Genomic DNA, 25,633 nt, shown 5'->3' with positions numbered 1-25,633 from the left:
ATCTATCTATCTATCTATCTTCCATCTATATCATCTTTATCATCTATCATCTATCTATATACCTATCTATCCATTATCTATCTATCTATCTATCTATCTATCTATCTATCTATCTATCTATCCACCTACTTATCTATCTTCTACCTATTATCTGTCTTTATATATCCTTACTTTACTTTGTTGCTGGTACAAATTATTGCTGAGACCCATTCTTTGCATCTTTAAGGCCAGACTCATATTATCTTGTCATTCTTACACCATCTTATCTCTCCTCTTTGATAATTATGTCCCTCAGAAACTTCTCTACTTTCCGGTATCTGCAGCAACACATATCGTTGCTCTTTTTTTTTTTTCTATTACATTTATTTGTTTATTTATTTTTATTTTTTATTTTTTATTTATTCTGATGAATTTTTTAAAAACTACTTAAGAGAATGTATTTGCCAAGCTCTTCAGTTCTCCTGCTGCGTATATCATCACTTTAACTTTTTTTTTTTTTTTATTATTAACTTGAGTATTTCTTATATACATTTCGAGTGTTATTCCCTTTCCCAGTTTCCGGGCAAACATCCCCCTCCCCCCTCCCCTTTCTTATCGGTGTTCCCCTCCCCACCCTCCCCCCATTGTCCCCTCCCCCCAACAGTCTAGTTCACTGGGGGTTCAGTCTTAGCAGGACCCAGGGCTTCCCCTTCCACTGGTGCTCTTACTAGGATATTCATTGCTACGTATTAGGTCAGAGTCCAGGGTCAGTCCATGTATAGTCTTTAGGTAGTGGCTTAGTCCCTGGAAGCTCTGGTTGCTTGGCATTGTTGTACATATGGGGTCTCGAGCCCATTCAAGCTCTTCCAGTTCTTTCTCTGATTCCTTCAACGGGGGTCCTATTCTCAGTTCAGTGGTTTGCTGCTGGTATTCGCCTCTGTATTTGCTGTATTCTGGCTGTGTCTCTCAGGAGCGATCTACATCCGGCTCCTGTCGGTCTGCACTTCTTTGCTTCATCCATCTTGTCTAATTGGATGGCTGTATATGCATGGGCCACATGTGGGGCAGACTCTGAATGGGTGTTCCTTCAGTCTCTGTTTTAATCTTTGCCTCTCTCTTCCCTGCCAAGGGTATTCTTGTTCCCCTTTTAAAGAAGGAGTGAACCATTCACATTTTGATCATCTGTCTTGAGTTTCATTTGTTCTAGGCATTTAGGGTAATTCAAGCATTTGGGCTAATAGCCACTTATCAGTGAGTGCATACCATGTATGTCTTTCTGTGTTTGGGTTACCTCACTCAGGATGATATTTTCCAGTTCCAGCCATTTGCCTACGAATTTCATAAAGTTGTTGTTTTTGATAGCTGAGTAATATTCCATTGTGTAGATGTACCACATTTTCTGTATCCATTCCTCTGTTGAAGGGCATCTGGGTTCTTTCCAGCTTCTGGCTATTATAAATAAGGCTGCAATGAACATAGTGGAGCACGTGTCTTTTGTATATGTTGGGGCATCTTTTGGGTATATGCCCAAGAGAGGTATAGCTGGATCCTCAGGCAGTTCAATGTCCAATTTTCTGAGGATCCTCCACACTGATTTCCAGAATGGTTGTACCAGTTTGCAATCCCACCAACAATGGAGGAGTGTTCCTCTTTCTCCACATCCTCGCCAGCATCTGTTGTCCCCTGAGTTTTTGATCTTAGCCATTCTCACTGGTGTGAGGTGAAATCTCAGGGTTGTTTTGATTTGCATTTCCCTTATGACTAAAGATGTTGAACATTTCTTTAGGTGTTTCTCAGCCATTCGGCATTCCTCAGCTGTGAATTCTTTGTTTAGCTCTGAGCCCCATTTTTTAATAGGGTTATTTGTTTCCCTGTGGTCTAACTTCTTGAGTTCTTTGTATATTTTGGATATAAGGCCTCTATCTGTTGTAGGATTGGTAAAGATCTTTTCCCAATCTGTTGGTTGCCGTTTTGTCCTAACCACAGTGTCCTTTGCCTTACAGAAGCTTTGCAGTTTTATGAGATCCCATTTGTCAATTCTTGATCTTAGAGCGTAAGCCATTGGTGTTTTGTTCAGGAAATTTTTTCCAGTGCCCATGTGTTCCAGATGCTTCCCTAGTTTTTCTTCTATTAGTTTGAGTGTGTCTGGTTTGATGTGGAGGTCCTTGATCCACTTGGACTTAAGCTTTGTACAGGGTGATAAGCATGGATCGATCTGCATTCTTCTACATGTTGACCTCCAGTTGAACCAGCACCATTTGCTGAAAATGCTATCTTTTTTCCATTGGATGGTTTTGGCTCCTTTGTCAAAAATCAAGTGACCATAGGTGTGTGCGTTCATTTCTGGGTCTTCAATTCTATTCCATTGGTCTATCTGTCTGTCTCTGTACCAATACCATGCAGTTTTTATCACTATTGCTCTGTAATACTGCTTGAGTTCAGGGATAGTGATTCCCCCTGAAGTCCTTTCATTGTTGAGGATAGCTTTAGCTATCCTGGGTTTTTTGTTATTCCAGATGAATTTGCAAATTGTTCTGTCTAATTCTTTGAAGAATTGGATTGGTATTTTGATGGGGATTGCATTGAATCTGTAGATTGCTTTTGGTAAAATGGCCATTTTTACTATATTAATTCTGCCAATCCATGAGCATGGGAGATCTTTCCATCTTCTGAGGTCTTCTTCAATTTCCTTCTTCAGTGTCTTGAAGTTCTTATTGTACAGATCTTTTACTTGCTTTGTTAAAGTCACTCCGAGGTACTTTATATTATTTGGGTCTATTATGAAGGGTGTCGTTTCCCTAATTTCTTTCTCGGCTTGTTTCTCTTTTGTGTAGAGGAAGGCAACTGATTTATTTGAGTTAATTTTATACCCAGCCACTTTGCTGAAGTTGTTTATCAGCTTTAGTAGTTCTCTGGTGGAACTTTTGGGATCACTTAAATATACTATCATATCATCTGCAAATAGTGATATTTTGACTTCTTCTTTTCCGATCTGTATCCCCTTGACATCCTTTTGTTGTCTGATTGCTCTGGCTAGAACTTCAAGAACTATATTGAATAAGTAGGGAGAGAGTGGGCAGCCTTGTCTAGTCCCTGATTTTAGTGGGATTGCTTCAAGTTTCTCTCCATTTAGTTTAATGTTAGCAACTGGTTTGCTGTATATGGCTTTTACCATGTTCAGGTATGGGCCTTGAATTCCTATTCTTTCCAGGACTTTTATCATGAAGGGGTGTTGAATTTTGTCCAATGCTTTCTCAGCATCTAATGAAATGATCATGTGGTTTTGTTCTTTCAGTTTGTTTATATAATGGATCACGTTGATGGTTTTCCGTATATTGAACCATCCCTGCATGCCTGGGATGAAGCCTACTTGATCATGGTGGATGATTGTTTTGATGTGCTCTTGGATTCGGTTTGCCAGAATTTTGTTGAGTGTTTTTGCGTCGATATTCATAAGGGAAATTGGTCTGAAGTTCTCTTTTTTTGTTGTGTCTTTGTGTGGTTTAGGTATAAGAGTAATTGTTGCTTCATGGAAGGTATTCGGTAGTGATCCATCTGTTTCAATTTTGTGGAATAGTTTGGATAATATTGGTATGAGGTCTTCTATGAAGGTTTGATAGAATTCTGCACTAAACCCGTCTGGACCTGGGCTCTTTTTGGTTGGGAGACCTTTAATGACTGCTTCTATTTCCTTAGGAGTTATGGGGTTGTTTAACTGGTTTATCTGTTCCTGATTTAACTTCGGTACCTGGTATCTGTCTAGGAAATTGTCCATTTCCTGAAGATTTTCAAGTTTTGTTGAATATAGGTTTTTGTAGTAAGATCTGATGATTTTTTGAATTTCCTCTGAATCTGTTGTTATGTCTCCCTTTTCATTTCTGATTTTGTTAATTTGGATGCACCCTCTGTGTCCTCTCGTTAGTCTGGCTAAGGGTTTATCTATCTTGTTGATTTTCTCAAAGAACCAACTTTTGGTTCTGTGATTCTTTCTATGGTCCTTTTTGTTTCTACTTGGTTGATTTCAGCTCTGAGTTTGATTATTTCCTGCCTTCTACTCCTCCTGGGTGTATTTGCTTCTTTTTGTTCTAGAGCTTTTAGGTGTGCTGTCAAGCTGCTGACATATGCTCTTTCCTGTTTCTTTCTGCAGGCACTCAGCGCTATGAGTTTTCCTCTTAGCACAGCTTTCATTGTGTCCCATAAGTTTGGGTATGTTGTACCTTCATTTTCATTAAATTCTAAAAAGTTTTTAATTTCTTTCTTTATTTCTTCCTTGACCAGGTTATCATTGAGTAGAGCATTGTTCAATTTCCAAGTATATGTGGACATTCTTCCTTGATTGTTATTGAAGACCAGTTTTAGGCCGTGGTGGTCTGATAGCACGCATGGGATTATTTCTATCTTTCTGTACCTGTTGAGGCCCATTTTTTGACCAATTATATGGTCAATTTTGGAGAAAGTACCATGAGGAGCTGAGAAGAAGGTATATCCTTTTGCTTTAGGATAGAATGTTCTATAAATATCCGTTAGGTCCATTTGGCTCATGACTTCTCTTAGTCTGTCTACATCTCTGTTTAATTTCTGTTTCCATGATCTGTCCATTGATGAGAGTGGGGTGTTGAAATCTCCCACTATTATTGTGTGAGGTCCAATGTGTGTTTTGAGCTTTAGTAAGGTTTCTTTTACATATGTAGGTGCCCTTGTATTTGGGGCATAGATATTTAGGATTGAGAGTTCATCTTGGTGGAGTTTTCCTTTGATGAATATGAAGTGTCCTTCCTTATCTTTTTTGATGACTTTTAGTTGAAAATTGATTTTATTTGATATTAGAATGGCTACTCCAGCTTGCTTCTTCTGACCATTTGCTTGGAAAGTTGTTTTCCAGCCTTTCACTCTGAGGTAGTGTCTGTCTTTGTCTCTGAGGTGTGTTTCCTGTAGGCAGCAGAATGCAGGGTCCTCGTTGCGTATCCAGTTTGTTAATCTATGTCTTTTTATTGGGGAGTTGAGGCCATTGTTGTTGAGAGATATTAAGGAATAGTGGTTATTGCTTCCCGTTATATTCATATTTGGATGTGAGGTTATGTTTGTGTGCTTTCATTCTCTTTGTTTTGTTGCCAAGACGATTAGTTTCTTGCTTCTTCTAGGGTATAGCTTGCCTCCTTATGTTGGGCTTTACCATTTATTATCCTTTGTAGTGCTGGATTTGTAGAAAGATATTGTGTAAATTTGTTTTTGTCATGGAATATCTTGGTTTCTCCATCTATGTTAATTGAGAGTTTTGCAGGATACAGTAACCTGGGCTGGCATTTGTGTTCTCTTAGGGTCTGTATGACATCAGTCCAGGATCTTCTGGCCTTCATAGTTTCTGGCGAGAAGTCTGGTGTGATTCTGATAGGTCTGCCTTTATATGTTACTTGACCTTTTTACCTTACTGCTTTTCATATTCTTTCTTTATTTTGTGCATTTGGTGTTTTGACTATTATGTGACGGGAGGTGTTTCTTTTCTGGTCCAATCTATTTGGAGTTCTGTAGGCTTCTTGTATGCCTATGGGTATTTCTTTTTTTAGGTTAGGGAAGTTTTCTTCTATGATTTTGTTGAAGATATTTACTGGTCCTTTGAGCTGGGAGTCTTCACTCTCTTCTATACCTATTATCCTTAGGTTTGACCTTCTCATTGAGTCCTGGATTTCCTGTATGTTTTGGACCAGTAGCTTTTTCTGCTTTACATTATCTTTGACAGTTGAGTCAATGATTTCTATGGAATCTTCTGCTCCTGAGATTCTCTCTTCCATCTCTTGTATTCTGTTGGTGAAGCTCATATGTACAGCTCCTTGTCTCTTCTTTTGGTTTTCTATATCCAGGGTTGTTTCCATGTGTTCTTTCTTGATTGCTTATTTCCATTTTTAATTCCTTCAACTGTTTGATTGTGTTTTCCTGGAATTCTTTCAGGGATTTTTGCGATTCCTCTCTGTAGGCTTCTACTTGTTTATTAATGTTTTCCTGTGTTTCCCTAAGTGTGTTCATGTCTTTCTTGAAGTCCTCCAGCATCATGATCAAATATGATTTTGAAACTAGATCTTGCTTTTCTGGTGTGTTTGGATATTCCATGTTTGTTTTGGTGGGAGAATTGGGCTCCGATGATGGCATGTAGTCTTGGTTTCTGTTGCTTGGGTTCCTGCGCTTGCCTCTCGCCATCAGATTATCTCTAGTGTTACTTTGTTCTGCTATTTCTGACAGTGGCTAGACTGTCCTATAAGCCTGTGTGTCAGGAATGCTGTAGACCTGTTTTCCTCTCTTTCAGTCAGTTATGGGGACAGAGTGTTCTGCTTTCGGGCGTGTAGTTTTTCCTCTCTACAGGTCTTCAGCTGTTCCTGTGGGCCTGTGTCTTGAGTTCACCAGGCAGCTTTCTTGCAGCAGACAAGTTGGTCTTACCTGTGGTCCCGAGGCTCAAGTTTGCTCGCGGGGTGCTGCCCAAGGGCTCTCTGCGGCGGCAGCAACCAGGAAGACCTGTGCCGCCTCTTCCGGGAGCTTCAGTGCACCAGGGTTCCAGATAGCCTTTGGTGTTTTCCTCTGGCGTCCGAGATGTATGTACAGAGAACAGTCTCTTCTGGTTTCCCAGGCTTGTCTGCCTCTCTGAAGGTTCAGCTCTCCCTCCCACGGTATTTGGGTGCAGAGAACTGTTTATCTGGTCTGTTTCCCTCAGGTTCCGGAGGTGTCTCAGGCAGGGGTCCTGCCGCTCCTGGGCCCTCCCCCACGGGAGCCCAGCGGCCTTATACACTTTCGTCTTGGGCCAGGGATGTGGGCAGGGGTGGGCAGTGTTGGTGGTCTCTTCCGCTCTGCAGCCTCAGGAGTGCCCACCTGATCAGGTGGTGAGGTCTCTTTCCCACAGGGTCTGGGAGCAGAGAGCTGCTGCGGGCCCGGGATCCGCGGGCGTGGGACCTCCGGCAAACACAGGACGTGCCCGGTCCTAGATGAACTCTGCCTCTGTGTGCCCTGATCTCACCAGGCAGCTCTCTTGCAGCAGACAAGTTGGTCTTACCTGTGGTCCTGAGGCTCAAGTTTGCTCGCGGGGTGCTGCCCAAGGGCTCTCTGCGGCGGCCATCGTTGCTCTTTTACATTTAATTTTACCTCACCTCTTTAATAGAAGTTTCTATTGTTTCATAGTTAATTGTGATATTTGTATTAGCTTAGGAGATGTCCATATTGCTAAAAATATCCTTCAGTTTTTAGTTTACGAGGCTTACACGTTATCAATACAGGTTCTGGATTTTATTAAAAATGGCTTTGCTATTTATAAAGACAGCTTTTTCTTCTGACCTTTTAATATAGTATTATATCCACATGTATTATTTGGACAGTCTTACCTATATGCAATTGCATTCCACCGGCAAGCACTTATTTTCAGGAATTTATATCTAAGTCTATAACTGAGATTGACCGACTCAACTTTTAAGGAAATGTTGCTTCCAGACCTTTTGTTCTAAGACATATGGACTTCTGAAAATAGATGCCTTTATTTTTCACAGTTTTCCTTCAACCATAACACACACACCATGGATATTCACTATTCTCTGAACAACTCAAGGCATTTGCCTAAAAATGGTAAGTTCTTTGAAAGGTAATTCTTGTTTGCAAGTAATTCTTTGATAGAATTACTATTGCAATGTTTTTCTTAGAAAAGCATATTATATCAAGTAATTACTTGTGCAAAATTAATTGCCGTTATAGAAGGCAGTATTTTAGTATTCTCATAGTTTAGTCGGTACAATATTATTTCTATTTATTTGTAGATTAAAAACAATCCGGCCTTAGCTTCATTTATATAACCATATTTTTGTCCTGTAGCCCCAGTAACACCATCATATTCAAACTCCACAAAGACGAATCTATCCATTGGGCGAGTCCTTATGATCCGTGGTTTCAGGGAATGCCTTTCCTGACACATGCAGAGGTGTGAGTCACTAAATCTACTTGAGTTGGCAATCAGATCACAGTGCCACTTCTTTATTTGAAGTGTGGTCTTTATTGACAAGTTTATAACCAAGAGTCATTTAAATTAATATTGAATGGTGATTCTTAAAAGTAATTTAAAACATTATATTCATAAAATATAAAAAGTAACAGATCAAATATTGTTTTAAAGCTGTTTATCTTACTTCCACAAGAATGGATTCCTGTCATGCTGACTGAATTCATCACAATAAAACACTTTAAAACTAAAAGGTTGAAATGCAAACAATTAAAATTTCTGCAGCCAAATTATTTTTTCATATCACATTGATTTTTATCTTTTCAAGACTACAGAGGATGTGGAATTAACACAAAAGGAGAAAGGTAATTACCAATGTAATTAGCTTCCAATTGCTCATTATATTTTTGGTAGAGACACACACACACAAAGGCCAGTAACTCCAGCAGCATCGACACTGAAAAGTTTCTTAGCATGTTTGTACACTATAGCACTGACTAATACAAGATAGAGTCCAACAGAATTATGTAGTTGCACTTAATATAATAATATTAATATATTATTAATTTATTAGTGCAGTGATAGTAAATATCTTTTACACACTAATAACACAACAAAATAACATATACTATACTATACTATAATATAGTTATACAATATATAATAATGTATAATACAATACTATAATAATAACATTGTAAGAAAGATAAATTCACATATGATGCATTTATTATTTCATACTACTAGAAAGAAAGGTTTTAAAAGAACTAGCATGGGGCCAGGTAGTGGTGGTGCTTGGCTTTAATTCCAACACTGGGGAGAGAGAGGCAGGCAGATCTCTGAGTATGAGGCCAGCCTGGTATACAGAGTGATTTCTAGGACAGCCAGGGCTATACATACAAACAAACAAACATAGTGTATTTTTAGACACTGATCTTATAACTAATATTCATGGGTTAGTATTTAACCTCCTCAAAAAAATTATCAGGCCAGGGTACTTTCTCTGATTGTCATGAATGCCATGATAGTCTAAGGGAACAGATGAAGTCTTTGCGAAATCCTCCTGTTACCAGTGCATCCCTCCCCCACAAATGCAACTGAGCGTGAGTCCTTGGAAGCCTGAGTCAATTCTCCCTTGTGTTGTTCCTGCAGGAATTTTATCACATGACAAGGAAGTAACCAACACATCCACACTATTTTATGAATAACATTGAAATTTAAAAATAAGTAAAAATGTGCTATTTCCCCTCTATCATTTACTCTGAGAACAATATTAAAGTTTTTCCTTTGATCAACTGTATGTGTGCAGAGTAAGGAGCTTCTTTGACTTGAATGGAACGGACCAACAATACCATATAAATGAAATATGATAGCATCCTTATTCATTAGGCATGTGCCATCCAAACCCAGCCTGGTAGATTAGTCAGGCTTCTCCGTGGGACCAGGGTTGTTTATCCCACAGTCAGTCTGTTTCCCCTCTTTACAATGGTCCATTCAAATGCCACGTGTAACATAATGAAGAAGACCCTCCCATCCTCCCCGCCTCCTGGTGAAAGCACTCATGCAGTTCAGGTGACATGACGACATGGCTGAGTGCAAGAGAGTTTCTTAGGATTTGTAATCAAATGGCCAACCTCTAGCTCACATATCCTAGGCACTGTGTTCTTGTCTTAGTTACTGTTGCTATGTTGAAATACCATGACCAAAACAACTTGGTGAGGGAGGGGAGCGGGGAGGGTTTATTTGGCTTACACTTCCACATCACTGTTCATCACCAAAGGAAGTCAGGGCAGGAGCTCAAACAGGGAAGGAAACCGGAGGCAGGAGCTGGTGCAGAGGCTACGGAGGAGTGCTGCTTACTGGATCATTCATCATGGCTTGTTTATCCCTGGACTGCAGCCCAGGGAAGGCACCACCCACAACACCCTTGCTGATTAATCATGAATTAAAATGTCCTATGGGCTTGCCTCCAGCCCCATCTTATTCTCTTAATTGAGGTTTCCTCCTCTCGGTGATTTAAGATGTGTCAAGTTGACATAAAACTATACAGCACAATTCCTGTCAGTGAAATGTGGTATAGTTGGCTCTTATCAAGTTCATTTAAAACAGGACCAAATACATAAAATGAATACACACTGCTGTGATTTCTAAACTTTGTAATTAGGCAGTTAACCTTCATTTGAACATTGTTCTACTTGACATTTTGGTATAAACTCAATATTTCACAGAAATATATGAAGTTCTCTTTAAGGGCATAATTAGTTAAAATTAATTTGAAAAATATATGGTTCCTCCTAGGTTTTATATGTTTTCTAGGGCTTTGGGAGGGGGTATGACTGGAACATTCCAGTTTTTGCATGACTTATCAGAGGCTTACTAAGTTCTTAAAAAGAGAATTGGGCATAGCAATGAAGAAAGATACCTGCTGACTTTTGATGCATGAAACGATTAATCAAGTCTGTATCATTTTAATGGTGGAATTATTTGAAAGTGAGCCTTATTTGGTTCACTAAATGGATTTTTTCTTACAGGTACAGGGTGTGGGAGGAAGTGCAGGAGTGGCTTGCTGAGTCTGTGCTCATAGGGGTTTACAGTATAGCAGCTGTCTGCCTGAATCCTTTCTCTATACTGAAGGACGTCTCCAACATAAAACCGTTTCCTTACATGAACTATCTGCTGTTCCAACTAACTAAGAATATCTGTTTCAGGTCTTCTTTGACCAGAGGAGCTTAGAAACAAGCCATATAAGAAAACCAGCAAGGACTGAAGGAGTGAATTGTGTGTTTTGAACAGGAGCTAAGCCTTGGCCCTGGGTGTCTGTATCTACTTTGTGAGTGCTGGTATTATGAGCAGGCAGCTGCACTCAGCAGGCTCCTTGCCCCTGTGCTGGGGATCCAGACTCTGGTGTTCATGCTTGCACGGCAAGTACTGTATTCTTTGGACCACTCCCCATTGCCTTCTCTCACTGTTTTCAGCGAATTCTGCTCACCGTGCTCACTTTCAGTTGTCTTAATTCAGGGTACGAACATCTGGGCTTCCCCTTTTCATAACTGGAGCCAAATCCAAATTGGAGAGGAGGGGGAATGTTAGCAGCTCCTTGCCATTAATGTAGAGAGGCCATTTACTCTGTGGTCACATGTCAGTATCTGCTGGGCGACCACCTCATCTAGCTCTGCTTCATGATGGAAGGCATCTCCCAACACTGCACTTTATTCCTGGGCTCTGCTCTGTCGAGCCGTCTCCAATCCAGATCTCTCCCAGGCACTTTCTTGTTACTACTGAACGTGCAGGACATTAGAGGTAGAGCATAACACAGGTTCTCTGCACACGCAAGGGACAACACCTGGAGTTACAGCCTTCTTCCTGATACACATCAGCTCAGGAGGAGACAGTGGGAGATTGGGGAATAAAGTGAGCACCTGTGGGCTCTGCTCTCAGTCCTGCCCAGCCTTCCCAAGAAGAACAAAGCAGAAAGCTGGGCAGCACACCAGCGGCCTAGATTCCTCTCCAGAACTCTGCCTCCTACCTCACCTCCTACCTTTGTTCAGTGGACAGAGTGTGAACTGCTGGCCTTTGCCTGGCTTTTCTGAGTTCTCACACCACCTGCATCTTCAGCTGCATATGAAACCTACAGCAATCTTCAGCTACTGTCCTCTACCCCATTTTGTCCCTGTAGCACAGGACGTGGGCAGGAGCCAACCTAATGGGCTCTTGCTGAATTTTTTTCTTCTCACTGATAGATGTTCTGGCTAAAGTCAGGGGGCAGGAGAATAGCAGCACCCAAGGCCACTGTGTGCACAGCTGTGTTTGTTATGTGACCTGGTAACTGACAGGAACTTGAAGATACTGTTCCTTTCTGCCAGGTCAGGCAAATAGCCACAGTCTTTTTTTTTTTTTTTTTTTTTTTTTTGGAGTCAGAGATTTTGGAAAGGAAAGCAAAAGAAGCTAAACAAGCTCATAGGACTCTTCCTAGCTTTGCTGAAAGCTACACATTACAGAAATGGAGTCTGATATCTGTCAAGAGAGCAAAGGTCTTGAGAGTGAAGGGAAATAAAAGATTTTCTTAGAAGACTCCTGAAGAGTCAGTAGGGCTGGGCTGGTTGGGTAGGACTCCTGAGGCTTTTAGTAGCAGCACCCCCCCACTGCCTCCCACCCCTACCCCATTCCACCCCACAGCTACCCCAGAACATGATAAGCCACAGAGAAAAGGCTTCCTGGAACAAGAATGAATGAGGTAATACTTTGGATTTCTGGTTTTCTGATCCTGCTTGCAGGACATCCTGCTCCCATTCTGGAGGTTGTAGAGGCCAGCAGGGGTCATGGTTGTCCTGATGGTAACTCATGGACAACTAACTGGGGACTGTGAGCTCTACCCGATCCTTCAGAGACATAGAGGACCCTGAGGACTTTGCATGTCCTGAGAGAACCAGAGCTAGATAATGCCAGAGGTGGAGCAGACTGACTGAGGATGCTACTGCAGAGGATGTGGACTTAAGAGATCCCTTACACACTACTAATGGGAACATAAACCAGGCCAGCCTATCTGTGGAAACCACCATGGAGGTTTCTCATAAAACTGAAAATAGACCTACCATATGATCTAGCTAGACTACTCCTGGCTATTGGGATCAAGAATCCCAAGTCATCATATCGTGGAGATAACTTCATGTAAGTGCTGGTCACAATGCTTTTCATATCCGCTAAGTTACAGAACCAGCCGAGGTGGCCAACCATAGAGACGTGGACACAGAAAGCATATCATCCACACACAGTGGAATTGTTTTCAACCCTAAAAAAATGAAGTTGCAACCTTTTCAGGAAAATGAATGCGGAAACGGCCATGTTAAGTCAATTAAGTCAGCCCCAGAAAGACATGTTTATGTGTGTTCTCTTATTTGTGGTCCCTAGATTTTGTGCAGATGTATGAAATCTTATATGTATATATGACATGGAAGGAGAAAAGAAACTGAGTAGGGGAACAAAGGGGACTAGCAGGAAGGGGAAGGGGTGAGGAAGGGGAGGGCGGAGTTATGGAGGAGGTGAAGCTCAGCCTGCAACAGTGTGAACATATTCTTAAACAGCACAGTACCATGAATGATCAATAAACAGCATGGAAAGTAAAAGACAACATAACCCTTATACTTCCGTGTCTCTGAACAGAGAGGTTCACGGGCTTCACACTCTTCCAGATGCGATCTTGAAATAAGGATATTTCACATTTGTTTTTCATATTAATCTGACATCATAACCCCCTCTTTGAGCTCCCTCTTGCTCTCTGATGGTATGATAGGTCAAGTTAAGGTTAAGCTGTATAAAAGGGAGAAAATAATGAAGAAAAATACCCAGGAGAGTGGTATCAGAGACAGCAGGAGGTAGGTAGAACATTCTGGAAAATTATGTGTCTGCTTATAAGATATAGAATGAAAGAAAGACTTCAGCTCTCCCATTAGGCAGAACATTGCCTCAAGTCACAGAACACAAGTCTAAGACTCAAAGAGTTTGGCTCTACTATTACTGATCTTTACCTGAGAGGTATTGATGAGTAGAAATGTGTCTGTTGATAGGTTTATGTCGACAGATACCCAGATAAAGTGGCTTCAGTTGCTGGGCCAAAATAATTTCGTTCAAGTTTTTCTGCAGAATGAAATATTCTTCAGATAACTTTGATATCTAAAAAAGACCACATATCAGATTAAAAAAGAATTCCAGGTCTCTACAGGCACACAAAATGCACAGTTCTATACCAGACTCCCTAGGACTCTCAAATCCAGGTCTAATAAATCCTGACTTTCCACAACCTTCCACTCTTAGCTAATTGTTCATGTCACTTTACTTTTTTCCTCAAAAGTTACAAACCCTCAATGCATGTTCCACACCTATCCATCCTGGGGCTCCTGAGTTTGGGCATCGGCACTTGTAACTGTGGTGGTCTACTTCTAATGTCCCTACTAGCCTTTTGGTATGTTAAGTCTTCTTCTGTCTTCTTGGCTGGCTTGGTCCTCTTCCTCCCTTGCTTCAATCCCTCATGTTCACACTCTACCACACACAGTTACTCTGCCTTCTGTCCTTTAAAACCTGGCCCTCTTACTAGGGTGAGTGCAGGGTTCATGATTTTCTGATTTTAGGTTTGGACTAGCCAGTCCTTCTACCTCTCTCAGTTGCAGATCAGCTGTGAGTTTCTCATGCCTAACTTAATCTTTCATTAAGAAATCTTTAATACATTTGAGAAAATTTGTGCAACAAAGAAAAAGAAGATTACATGCATGTAAAACTCACTTTTCCAGCTGTTTAAAACTAGAAGAGGAAGGGCGTAGGGAAATTAATCAAAAGCAGATCTCCATTGAGAGCTGAAGGAAGGGTAGAGAGGCTTGGGCCTCACCTCAAGCTCAGGTGTAATGCTCTCTCAGGATGCAGCTCTCACAGGGAACAAAACTTAGATATCCTTCTTTAAAGGATATTAGATATCCTTCTTTAAACCCCCCACTGCAGAATTTCCTCTGTTATTTTACAGACTACTGGCTCCGATAGTGATTTATTCACTCAGAAGTCATCTAGTTAACATCTATCACTTGATACAGGATGAAGTAAAAGTGCTGATACAGAAAGACATTTTCTTGAGGTCAGATACCTAGAAAGAGAGGGCAGGAAGAGGCCTTTGCTGCTCCTGTGATCTCTCCCTGGACCATTCTTGTCAGAGCTCTATAATTGCTTATTGTCGGGAGACTTTCATGTTCATCAAATACAGACCCTGCTCAGCCACCTACCAGACTTTAACAGATCATTATGCCGTACAATGTAAAATTTGGGGACAGGATGAAACCTATGCTTTCAGTTTTTTTTAAAAGTTTTAAAAACCTCACGTTTGTACTGATAAAAAAGATCTCATGTATACATGGAACTCTCTACCATCCAGTAGCTTCAGTAACGTAAACCAGCATCTGGGGTCTTATTACACGTGGCTTCTATCATAATTTTATTCTTTATTCTATCACAATGTATGGGCATGAAAGTACATGGCTGCTTAAATAGCACATCCATCAATAGAGTTTATTAAAAATGTCTGATAAACACAGATAGAGCATGCCTCCAGTCATTTATTATTTGTTGAATCAGTTGTTGGATAGTTCTCAAAGACTGTCAGTGAATAAATTTATTTACATACCTGTCTTGAAAACATTGCCAAATCGCATGCTTCTTTTTTGGAAGTCAGTTTTGACTCTCTTTCATCCACCATCTTGAGATGATGGATCCCCTCCTGCTTGGTCGGACAGGAATAAACATTGCGAGTGTTTCTTGCTACTTCTGTGGGTGATGAAAGGATCTTTTCATTCTTAAAGGGAGGGGACAGATTGTCCTTTCCCAGCTGTTGCTTTTGCTTGGAATTCCGGTATTTGCTCTGAATGAACACAGCAGCCTTGTCTTCCTCCTGGGCCTGGTCCACTGGTCCAGTGTCTTTTTCTCCAAGGAACCCATGCAGGTGATAGTCTTTCCCTAGGTTGCCCAGCGGTGCACTCTGGGTAACCACTGATGTTTTCTTTTCTTTTTCATTGCTGTTTGCATTTTGATAGACTGACTTTTGGTTAAGACTAGGATCCAAAGTTTTCCTCAGGTAAATCTCCTCTGTCAGCCACAGTCCTGGGCAGCTTGGCTTTTCCCATGTTGCCTTCCCTTCTAGACATGTTGCTTTTGATTCTTCAAAGTTGCTCCCCTCTGTGTACCACTGACAGTAACTCTGGATCACAGCATCTCCTTTCTCCTCTTTCCTCAGCTTTCTGCTTTCTTCCAGGTCTTGCACATACTTCTGCCTGGGGCTTACTTCTACCCAAGAGTCCCCCACAATATACAGCTCTTGATTCTGTCCTTCTGCGTACACATTGCTCATTTTCTTCTGAGTCTGGTATTTTCTGTTGTTACTCTCAACATTGGTGGCTTTTGCTTCCGCTCTGAAGGGAGCTGTCTTCCCAGCAGATGGGCTCTCTTTATTGTTTGGAGTTGGAATGTTGGATTCATTAGTAGGCACTGCATTTTCTGTGTGTTTCTTCACAAAAGATTCCCTGTGCAAAACATGGAACTGGACATAAGATACCGCTAAGCTAGAGCACATTGCTTTTGGTAGTAGCCATGTGCGATACTGTATTGTAAGAAAGGCAAAGGAATGAAAAAACTCAGGAAGTCAAATCTCATTAATAAAGAACTTCACAAAACATTCTCTGTACTGATGCCTGGGATGGCTATTTGAATAAGAAAAACAGTTTCAACTTGGAATGAAAAGCAGGCCAGAATGGGAAGAACAAAATTTCTATTTGATGAGATACTAATATTCTACACACGATCAAGTCAGTCAAACATTCAGAATAGGTGAGGAGAGGCTCGTCAAGCTCCACTCCTGGCTGAGGGGCATTGGCCTTGAAGGCAAAGAGAGTCAGTTTTCTTCAGGGAAATGACCCTTGTTAGGTTGGCCATGCTCCAGTGGATTGCCCTACATCCATGCCCACAACAGTGTAGATTGGAGTCAGCGGGCTATGAAAGAGAACATGGAGTTGTGAGGGGATGTGGCAGGAGGTGAGGTGTTCTGGGATGCATTGGAGAGGAACAGGGTGGAAAAATATAAAAAATTATAGGAATTTAATCCTTTCAGAATATAACCTTAATGATAAAATGTACATAATGATAAGATGAAGAAAATGAACCTAGTTTTGGAGACAGTAATCAGTGTGTTCATCAGGGTCATGTACTGGACTTTACTAAGTGCCAAACACTTGAAATACCTTGCAAAATTAAAGTTAAGTCAGTGTCATCTGTCCACTCAAGATTGTGCAGTACACAATGATTCTCTGCCATTTTTTGAGGGTCTTCCACCTCAGTATCTTAAATGCAGGGATTACAGGCCACACCACGCCTACTTTCCTAGTTTTATTGAATACTTCTTAGACACCTGGTGGCATGTTCATGCTTGTATCAAGAGTATAACAGAGTCCTGGGAGGATCAGTCAGCAAATATGGTAGCGAATTATGAATCCTCTTAATTTTACTTTAGTAGTTACATTAGTATTCTAAATTCTTTCATAGAACCCTGACGATATTAATATTTGATCAAAATATAACCAAGATAAGGCAGACATGTAGTCTCTAAGTGGCTATGTGGCAAGATCCATTGTAAATTTGTTTTGAAACTTTTATCTTACTGGTGAGATCCAGTTTGCTGTCTGTATACATGGCTAAGATTCCAAAGTTTGCCTCACCACAAAGACACATATGAGTTCACTGTGTACCTGAGGTAATCCAGCTCTTGGAGGACCTCAGTGCCACATATAGGATGCTTTGTAGGAGAACATCTCAGACCTCCAGCCTGGGAGGAGCAGCTGAACATTTCTGACATCTACTGACAGGCTCGGAGGGTTTAACCTTTCTAAACATGGGGGTTTTGTAGGCCACAGATTAGGAGTGTTTGGTAAGGGTAGAAGTAAATCTAGGATGCAGATGGAGAGGGGAGCTATGGGGTGTGTGACTGGGAAGGAAAGGCAGAGGCTGTAAGAGAGCTCTGGAGCTCAGGTCTTGGGAGGAGGTGTGTGCCAGGCCTCTCCTTTGCTGGCCTTCTTCTCTGTTTAATATTTCCTGTCTTTGAGTCTACAAGTTGCAATTTCTAGAAGCAGTAAAAGTTGTGTGTAGCATGTAAGTGTAAGTGTACATGTGGTATATGCATATGCTCATGTAGATGTGTGCATGTGTATGTATGTATGCATGAGTATGGAGACCTGAGGTCGATGTTGGCTGTCTTCCTCAATTGTTCTCCATCTTTTTTTTTTTTTTTTTTTTTTTTTTTGAGACCAGGACACTCACTGAACTCAGCAAGTTGACTTGACTTGTCAGTCACTTGGCTGCAGGGATTCATCTGTTTGTTTTCATTTCATTTCATTTCTTTTTTTTTTTAACTTTTTTTAACTGAATATTTCTTATTTACATTTCAAATGTTATCCCCTTTCCTGGTTTCCCCTCCAGAAACCTGCTATCTCCTCCTGCTTCTATGAGGGTGCTTCCCCTCCCCCCAACCACTTCCTCTGGCTTCTCTGCCCTAGCATTCCCTTACACTGGGGCATCGAGCCTTCACAGGAACAAGGGCCTCTCTTCCCATTGGTGCGTGACAAGGCCATCCTCTGCTACATATGTGACTGGACCATGGGTCCCTCCATGTATACTTTTTGCTTGGTGGTTTAATCCCTGGGAGTTCTGGGGTATCTGATTCATTGATATTGTTGTTCTTCGTATAGGATTGCAAACCCCCTCAGCTATCTCAGTCCTTTCTCTAACTCCTTCATTGGAGACCCCATTCTCAATTCAATGGTTGGCTGTGAGCATCCACTTATGTATTTGTCAGGCTCTGGTAGAGCCTCTCAGGAGACCGTTATATCAGGCTCCTGTCAGCATGTATCTCTTGGCATCCCCAGTAGTTACTGGGTTTGGTGACATATGTGGGATGGATCCCCATGTGTGGCAGTCTCTGCATGGCCTTTACTTCAGTCTCTGCTCCACCCTTTGTCTCCTTATTTCCTCCTGTGAGTATTTTGTTCCCCCTTCTAAGAAGTACTGAAGCATCCACACTTTGGTCTTTCTTTTTCTTAAGCTACATGTGGTCTGTAAATTGTATCTTGGATATTTGAGCTTTTGGGCTAATATCCACTTATCAGTGAGTGCATATCATGTGCATTCTTTTGTGATTGGGTTACCTCACTCAGGATGATATTTTCTAGTTCCATTCATTTGCCTAAGAATTCATGAAGTCATTGTTTTTAATAGCTGAGTAGTACTCCATTGTGTAGATGTACCACATTTTCTGTATCCATTTCTCTGATGAAGGGCATCTGGGCTCTTTCCAGCTTCTGGCTATTATAAATAAGGCTGCTATGAACATAGTGGAGCACGTGTCTTTGTTATATGTTGGAGCATCTTTTGGATGTATGCCCTGGAGTGGTATAGCTGGGTCCTCAGGTAGTGCAATGCCCAATTTTCTGAGGAACCTCTTGACTGATTTCCAGAATGGTTGTACCAGTCTGCAATCCCACCAACAATGGAAGAGTGTTCCTCTTTCTCCACATCTTTGCCAGCATTTCCTGTCACCCGAGTTTTTGATCTTAGCCATTCTGAGTGGTGTGAGGTAGAAATCTTAGGGGTATTTTGATTTGCATTTCCATGATGAGTGCTAGGATTATACAGTTGTGCTGCCACTCCTGGATTTTTGTGGTACTGGAAATTAGAACTCAATTTCTTATTCTTGTATGGAAATCACTTTGCTTTGCATTCTTTCTATCTGTTCTGTCTGTCTGTCAGTCAGTCCGTACATCCATCCATCCATCCATCCATCCATCCATCCATCCATCCATCCATCTGTCTGTCTATCTTAGTCTTTATATGGTTTATAGAAGCACATAACTACATATCAATGGGGTGCTATGTGATGTTTTATACATTTATATAACACCCAATCAGATCAATCCTATTCATCTCAAACACATATCAGTTTTTTATGGTAAAAATATTCAATATGCTTGCATGTTTTCAGTGTCTGATTGTGTGATCAATCTGTCCAATGTCAAATAATCTAGATTATGTTTGGACAGTTTCTTATTAGCACATGGTTACCTTAAAGGGAACTTGTAGACAGTAAATTTCTAATCATAGCACCTGTATTTGTAATAACCAGAAACTAGAAACAACTTAGATGTACCTCAACCAAATAATGGATAAATAAAATGTGGATACATTTACATAATGAAGTATGACTCATCTGTTAAAAAGAAAACATCATGAAATTTGCAGGCAAATGGATGGAACTAGAAAAAAGAAAATATCCCAAGTGACATATACCAGACCCAGAAAGGCAAACGTGGTATGTACTCACTTTTAAATGGATACTAGCCACTTAAAGGTTAAAGGGTCACCATGTTAAAATCCATAGTACCAAAGAAACTAAGCAAAAGGAAGGGCTTAAAGGGGGATGAATGGCTCTCTCTGGGAAGGGGAAAAGGAAGAGATATTGCAGGAGGACTGACCCGGCTTGGGTGAGGATAGTATTAGGAGGGATCAGGTTAGGAGAAGGTGGAGAGAGAGACAGTACTGGGAAAGCCAACTGGGATTGGGAGGCATCTCAGAATGAGCTAGAAACCTAGTGCAATGAAAACTGCCAGGAACCGATGAGAGTGACCCTAGCTAAGATTTCTAGCAGTGGAGGATATGGAGCCTGAACTGGTCATATCCTGTAACCAGGCAAGACTTCCACTGCAGGGTTGGGGACACCAAACCAGCCACAAAACCTTAGACATACAACTTGTGCTGCCTACAAGATGTGCTGGGGTAAAGGAGGCACAGAAATTGTGGGAGTGACCGGCCAGCCAATGACTGTTCCAGCTTGAGACCCATGTCACAAGAGAGCCCACTCTTGACACGACCTAGGGGGACAGGACCCGGAGGCTGGATAGCTCAGAGACCTAGGATAGAATAATCATCATCAGAGAGGCTTCATCTAGCAAATGATGGGAGCAGACGTGGAGACCACAGCCAAGCATTTGGCAGAGCTCAGAGAATCCTTTAGAGGGTGGTAAGAGGGAGTATTGGAACCAGAGGGGTCAAGAACATCAAAGAAAACACAGAATCAACCATCTTAGACTCTTAAGGACTCACAAAGACTGAACTGACAATCAGGAGACTGTGTGGGTTGGACTAAGGTCCTCTACCTCTAAGGTTATGGTTGTGTGTAGTTTGGTTTTCTTGTGGGGCTCCTAACATTAGAAGCAGTGACTGTCTTTGAGACCCTTCTGCCAGCTTTTGGGACCCCTTTCCTCCTACTGGGTTGGTTCATCTAGTGTTAATATGAGGGAAGGTACCTAGTCTTAGTGCAACTTTATATTCCATATTTGGTTGATATCAATGGTGTGCCTACCTTTTTCTGAAGAGAAATGAAGGAGTGGATGGAGGAAGGAAGGAGAGAAAACTTTTCAGGATGTAATATATGAGCAAAGAATAAATAAAACAAATTTTTAATCAGTGTTTATGTACTGAAAACAAATCCTTGGTGTCTTCAGAAGAAAGACGGAAGCAGATTGGTATTTAATTGAACTTTCTTTGATACATGCAATATCTACAAGCCGTCATTATTTCTAAAAGTATTAAATTTAGTCCGTCTTTCTTCCATCTCCTATCTGCCACCTGTTTATATTTTTCTGACTCCTGTCATATAGGTCCTGCTCCTGAGGCAGACTTGGGGTCTCTGTGGAGTGAACAGGCCAGTTTCACATCATTTGGATCATTACAGGCAACGTCAAAGGGCACACATGTAGGTCCCTGAGCACACAGAGACCTGAAAATGTAAGATGTCTCCACAATCTAAGTCAACATTGATGTTTGTGGAGTAAGGAACTGAGACTGGCCTGTGTGATATGGGGAGAGTGTGCATGAAGGGAGGGGCTGTAACAAGCTCCCATAGCTCATGGGTTTTGGGTGTGAGAATAACACATGTAGTTGAGTGGAGATGAAAGGACTCCACCTTAGTAGCTTGTCTCTTCCTCAGCTGATTCTGATGTCGAAGACAAAGGGTAAGGGGCTAAGTGTAGAGTGACCTTCATGTTTCCAGAGAACTGTTTACTCATATTTTCATCAGTTCATCTTACCATGTGGTTCAAAGCTATTTCACCTTCATTTATCTGTAGTAATCAAGACAGAATTCTCTACACTTTGTGCCTCCATGCTCTTTGCATAGCTAAATGACATTTTCCCTTTTTTGTATAATACTAAGGATTGAATTCAGGGCTTTAATTATACCAGGTAAATGCTTCACCATAGACACACACACACACACACACACACACACACACACACACACACGTATATATATATTTATCAAATCTAGCCAACTTAACTAGCAATTTATTGGTCATATTCTTTTTTAAGATGCTGTGAGTCATTCAAGAATAAGGGTTTTGTTTCTTTCATCTCTGTATCCCCACTACCTAACATAAAGTCTGATGAATAAATGAATTCTTGTTCTTCTTCTAATAGGTGCTTTGGAATCATACATAGGAAGGTTCATGGGAGGAAAAGGCAGGTGGTGATTACAACTTAGAACTGTTGGTCTATTGGCTGCTGTGCCACAGGAATAAATGGTAAGGGTCAGGGTCATTTAGATGGGAATGGAGATGTTACTGTGGATGTCAAGAGAATTATTACCAAGGGACACCCCAACCTTAAAGTAGAACTGCAGAGAGCTGTTCCCTAAATGTCATCATGAGCATAAGATGCCCACAGACTCCCAAGAGGACAAGGTGGCTATGCATTTCACTGCTATTTGATAAATCAGTATCAGAAACCCAGACAGGAGCAACAAAGACTGGGAACATTATTCTATAATCACCATGTCTTATTCTAAGACACCATGTTGACCAAATAGTGTCAGAAAGAACATTATTGTACCTTTTAGTTTCAAAGTTTTTCTTGTAGTCAAATTCCTGATCCTTGGCACGGACACTCATTCCTGCTGTGCTTTGCACGTTAGATGTCTTTTTTCCTTGTTTTCGCAAGAGATGTCTTCTTGCAGCTGAAACCCATATAGAGCAAAGGACTGGTTATCAAAAGCAATAAAAAAAAATCAAATGAATGCAAACCAGCACTTCTAACCATCATTGTCACAGAGGAAAAATGAAAGTAAAGATGCCAAACAGATCAGTTCTTTCTTCTTTTAAAGATGGGTTCATTAACAAGACTATTTTTGATATAGAGTACATAAATGGAATCTCCATGGAACTACAGAGGCAGACACCGAGAGCAGGGAAAACAGCATGCTCCTTCACTTGAAGTTATCCCCTTTTCTGCTATGTCCAGTTCTTTTTAGAGAAGGCCCCACTTATCTATGTGTTTAGTCGGGACACTTTCACCAATTACCCCCAGGAGTCATATATATTTCAGAATTTAGTTTTCAAAGTTTCATTTAATTTAGAAAGGTAACATGGAGTACCAAGTTACATGGAGTAACATTCCTGTCTGGAGGGCTTCTCAGAGCAAAACTCAGGCCCATTTCTTCACAACAGTAGACTATTCTTATAACTTGGAATGAAGGAATAACTAAATAGCTTTACTTCTAATCAGGATATATTTAACTGACACGTGAGTTATGAAAAATCTTTTAAATCAGAGCTCTGTACATTTCAGAGCTGAGTATGAGATCCCAAAGTACTTTAACGTTTTGGGAGGAAATGAACAGTTTGAAATCCCCAAAAAGAAGCGGTGGCCCATTACTGACTGATGGAACTGGGAATAGAACATGGGTTGTTTGACAGTTAGCTACTGTGTTTCCCATGTGAATGTTCTTCAGAATGTGGCTATGTATGTCAGTGAACTAAAATCTATTTAGTGAGCCCAGGCTAGCACCTAAAACAAAACAAAACAAAACAAAATAGATCAGAAGTAAGTGTCAGAGTGAAAGTAAGGTACATTTTTCATTATGGTAATTTGGACAATTAAAAAAATATTGTGGCAAGTCATCCCAGGCATGATTTAAATTTATATCTGTCTTTAGAGGCAAAAATAGCAAAATCCAAAATCTATCCATATATTTTAATAAAAATTTGTTCAATGTGGTTCTATATATAACTTTTATGAATTAATACAGAGAAATGAATGCCCTTTAACAAAATAAAATTTAATTAAATTGTCAAAAAATTATGAAAATTGTAACCCTTGGAATAGAGTTGGAAGAATCTTATCACCTTATGAGTAATGCTATTGTAATGTGGTTTTTGAGACCCACAATTAATCCAATTGTTTGCCACATCAAGCAGGATAGGTCAACTGTGTTTCATTAATCCTTGACAGGAAACTCAAAACCTTAAATTATTTGATTTAAAACAAACACATTTACTCAAATATTAAAAGTGTCAATCAGTGTAACAATCTAATTTATAGTAGCACAGAATAAAGACATGTCACATGAGAATCAGAGGTCTGTGCACAAGAAGTGCTAGATTTGATTTAGGACCATACATAAAGATCCAGTTTTTCATTGGAAGATCACCCTGATGATTACCTGATTGTATTATTACAGCACTAGTCTTCCTCTTCTGCTGTAGTTCTTGGTATCTTTTGGCACCCAAGAATGCTCTGACACTGGCTTGAATCAAAACAAGCTTGTCAATGGCTTCCTTTCGCATTAGATTCAACTGTTCTACATGATAATATTTAAGGAACACCTTAAGAGAATTAAAATAAAATACAGTAAGATCATGAGACATAGATGTCACATAGATGTATAGTGGCCGTGCATTAGGTTTAAAGAACAGATTGTATGTTGAACCTTTTTGGGTTGTAGAAGACATTATTTGCTTCTTGGGCTTTTCTGTTGCTTAGATTTTGATGCTTAAAGAAAACTTGTCTTTGAGAAGAAAATGAAACATAGACTCATCAAACTCTGGGATTCTTTGGATCTGATATTTATCATCATATATTTATCATCAAATATTTATCATCATATATTCTGGGTGGATCTCATTTTCATACTTAAAACATTTAAAAGACAATGCTGTTTCCCAAATTTTAAAAGAATCATACAAATCTACCTGTAAATTAAAGAAAGGGCAGTTTGATCACAAACTATTCATTTATCAAATGATTTATAAAACATTGTATTTCTTTATCTGCTGTATTTTTTTTATTTACAAAGATGAATATGGCAGGGGACTTTCAAGGCATTGTCAGTGGGGAAAATGAGGCAGAGAGAGGGTGTCAGCGAAACCAACAACTTTCTTAACAGACTGAACATGGGTTGACTTCAGATCATTCTAAAGTTAACTTGAACATGAGGTAAGCAGGAGCCTTAAGACCAAAGGCATTTTGCACACCTAAGATTTTTACCTTTACCTATCCCTTAAGGGAATAATATATTACTTTTTTTAATGGATAAATTCAACAACAAAGATTACTGCAAAGAGTTCATTGTGCCCATCAAGAAAATTACTTAAAATCAAATGTTATAGCTGAGTCATAAGATCTGGTAACCTTGACTGTAGAACTCTCTCAGCATGCCACTGAACATGGGGGTCTGGCACCAAAAGCAAACAGTTCAGCATTATGGATTTTGATTGAATTCAATTTTAATTTCTACAGGATTCTAGATGTTAATATATTTAGTCCATTCTGTTGTTGACAATTCATTTAAAATTCAATGTGTTTAAAAAGGTCATCATTTTTTTGCATAGCATTAGAATTGCTCTTATATTAAACACTTTTATCCATGTTAATGAGTTGGAAAGGTGAAGTGGAAAAATACAAATAGCTTTAAAATGCTACTTAAATATCATGCAGACTGGGTAGGCAAAGGGCCTTTTTACAAGTTAAAACTCCATTTGAAGTCACACATGCATTTCTGACCATAAATGATGAGGTTTTAGCCTGACAGAGTTCATCCTTGTGAGCATTTAAAAGAAAACAGACTGAATAAAATATATATCCTCTAAGCACCTTGAATTCTCCTTTATCAAATATCAAAGTATTACTGATGATCAGAAAAATCCCTTAAATTGTCACATGGACTCTCTGAATATCATGAAATTCTCTCCCCTCCTCCTAAGCTCAGGACACAATACTCAGACTTCTTAGCAAATGAGGGTGTGTGTTTTGGTCCTGATGGGGTGGCTCATAATAGTTATT

At 40.2% G+C, this 25,633-nt stretch overlaps 1 protein-coding gene across 1 annotated transcript in view; it reads right to left on the bottom strand.

The window, feature by feature from the left end:
* Nucleotides 1-25,633, bottom strand: part of Myo3a (myosin IIIA) — a 224,061-nt gene that overhangs the window by 22,194 nt on the left and 176,234 nt on the right. The window contains 4 exon segments of the mRNA NM_001419731.1: nt 13,471-13,615; nt 15,108-15,999; nt 22,406-22,529; nt 24,015-24,177. Of these exon segments, the coding sequence (NP_001406660.1) occupies nt 13,471-13,615; nt 15,108-15,999; nt 22,406-22,529; nt 24,015-24,177 (1,324 nt within the window).

The sequence above is a fragment of the Rattus norvegicus genome, chromosome 17 (assembly GCF_021556685.1).
Source record: "Rattus norvegicus strain SHRSP/BbbUtx chromosome 17, alternate assembly SHRSP_T2T, whole genome shotgun sequence".
Classification (NCBI taxonomy): Eukaryota; Metazoa; Chordata; class Mammalia; order Rodentia; family Muridae; genus Rattus; species Rattus norvegicus.
The sequence above is the reverse complement of the archived record's forward strand: the minus strand, read 5'-3'. Positions and strand labels throughout refer to the sequence as shown.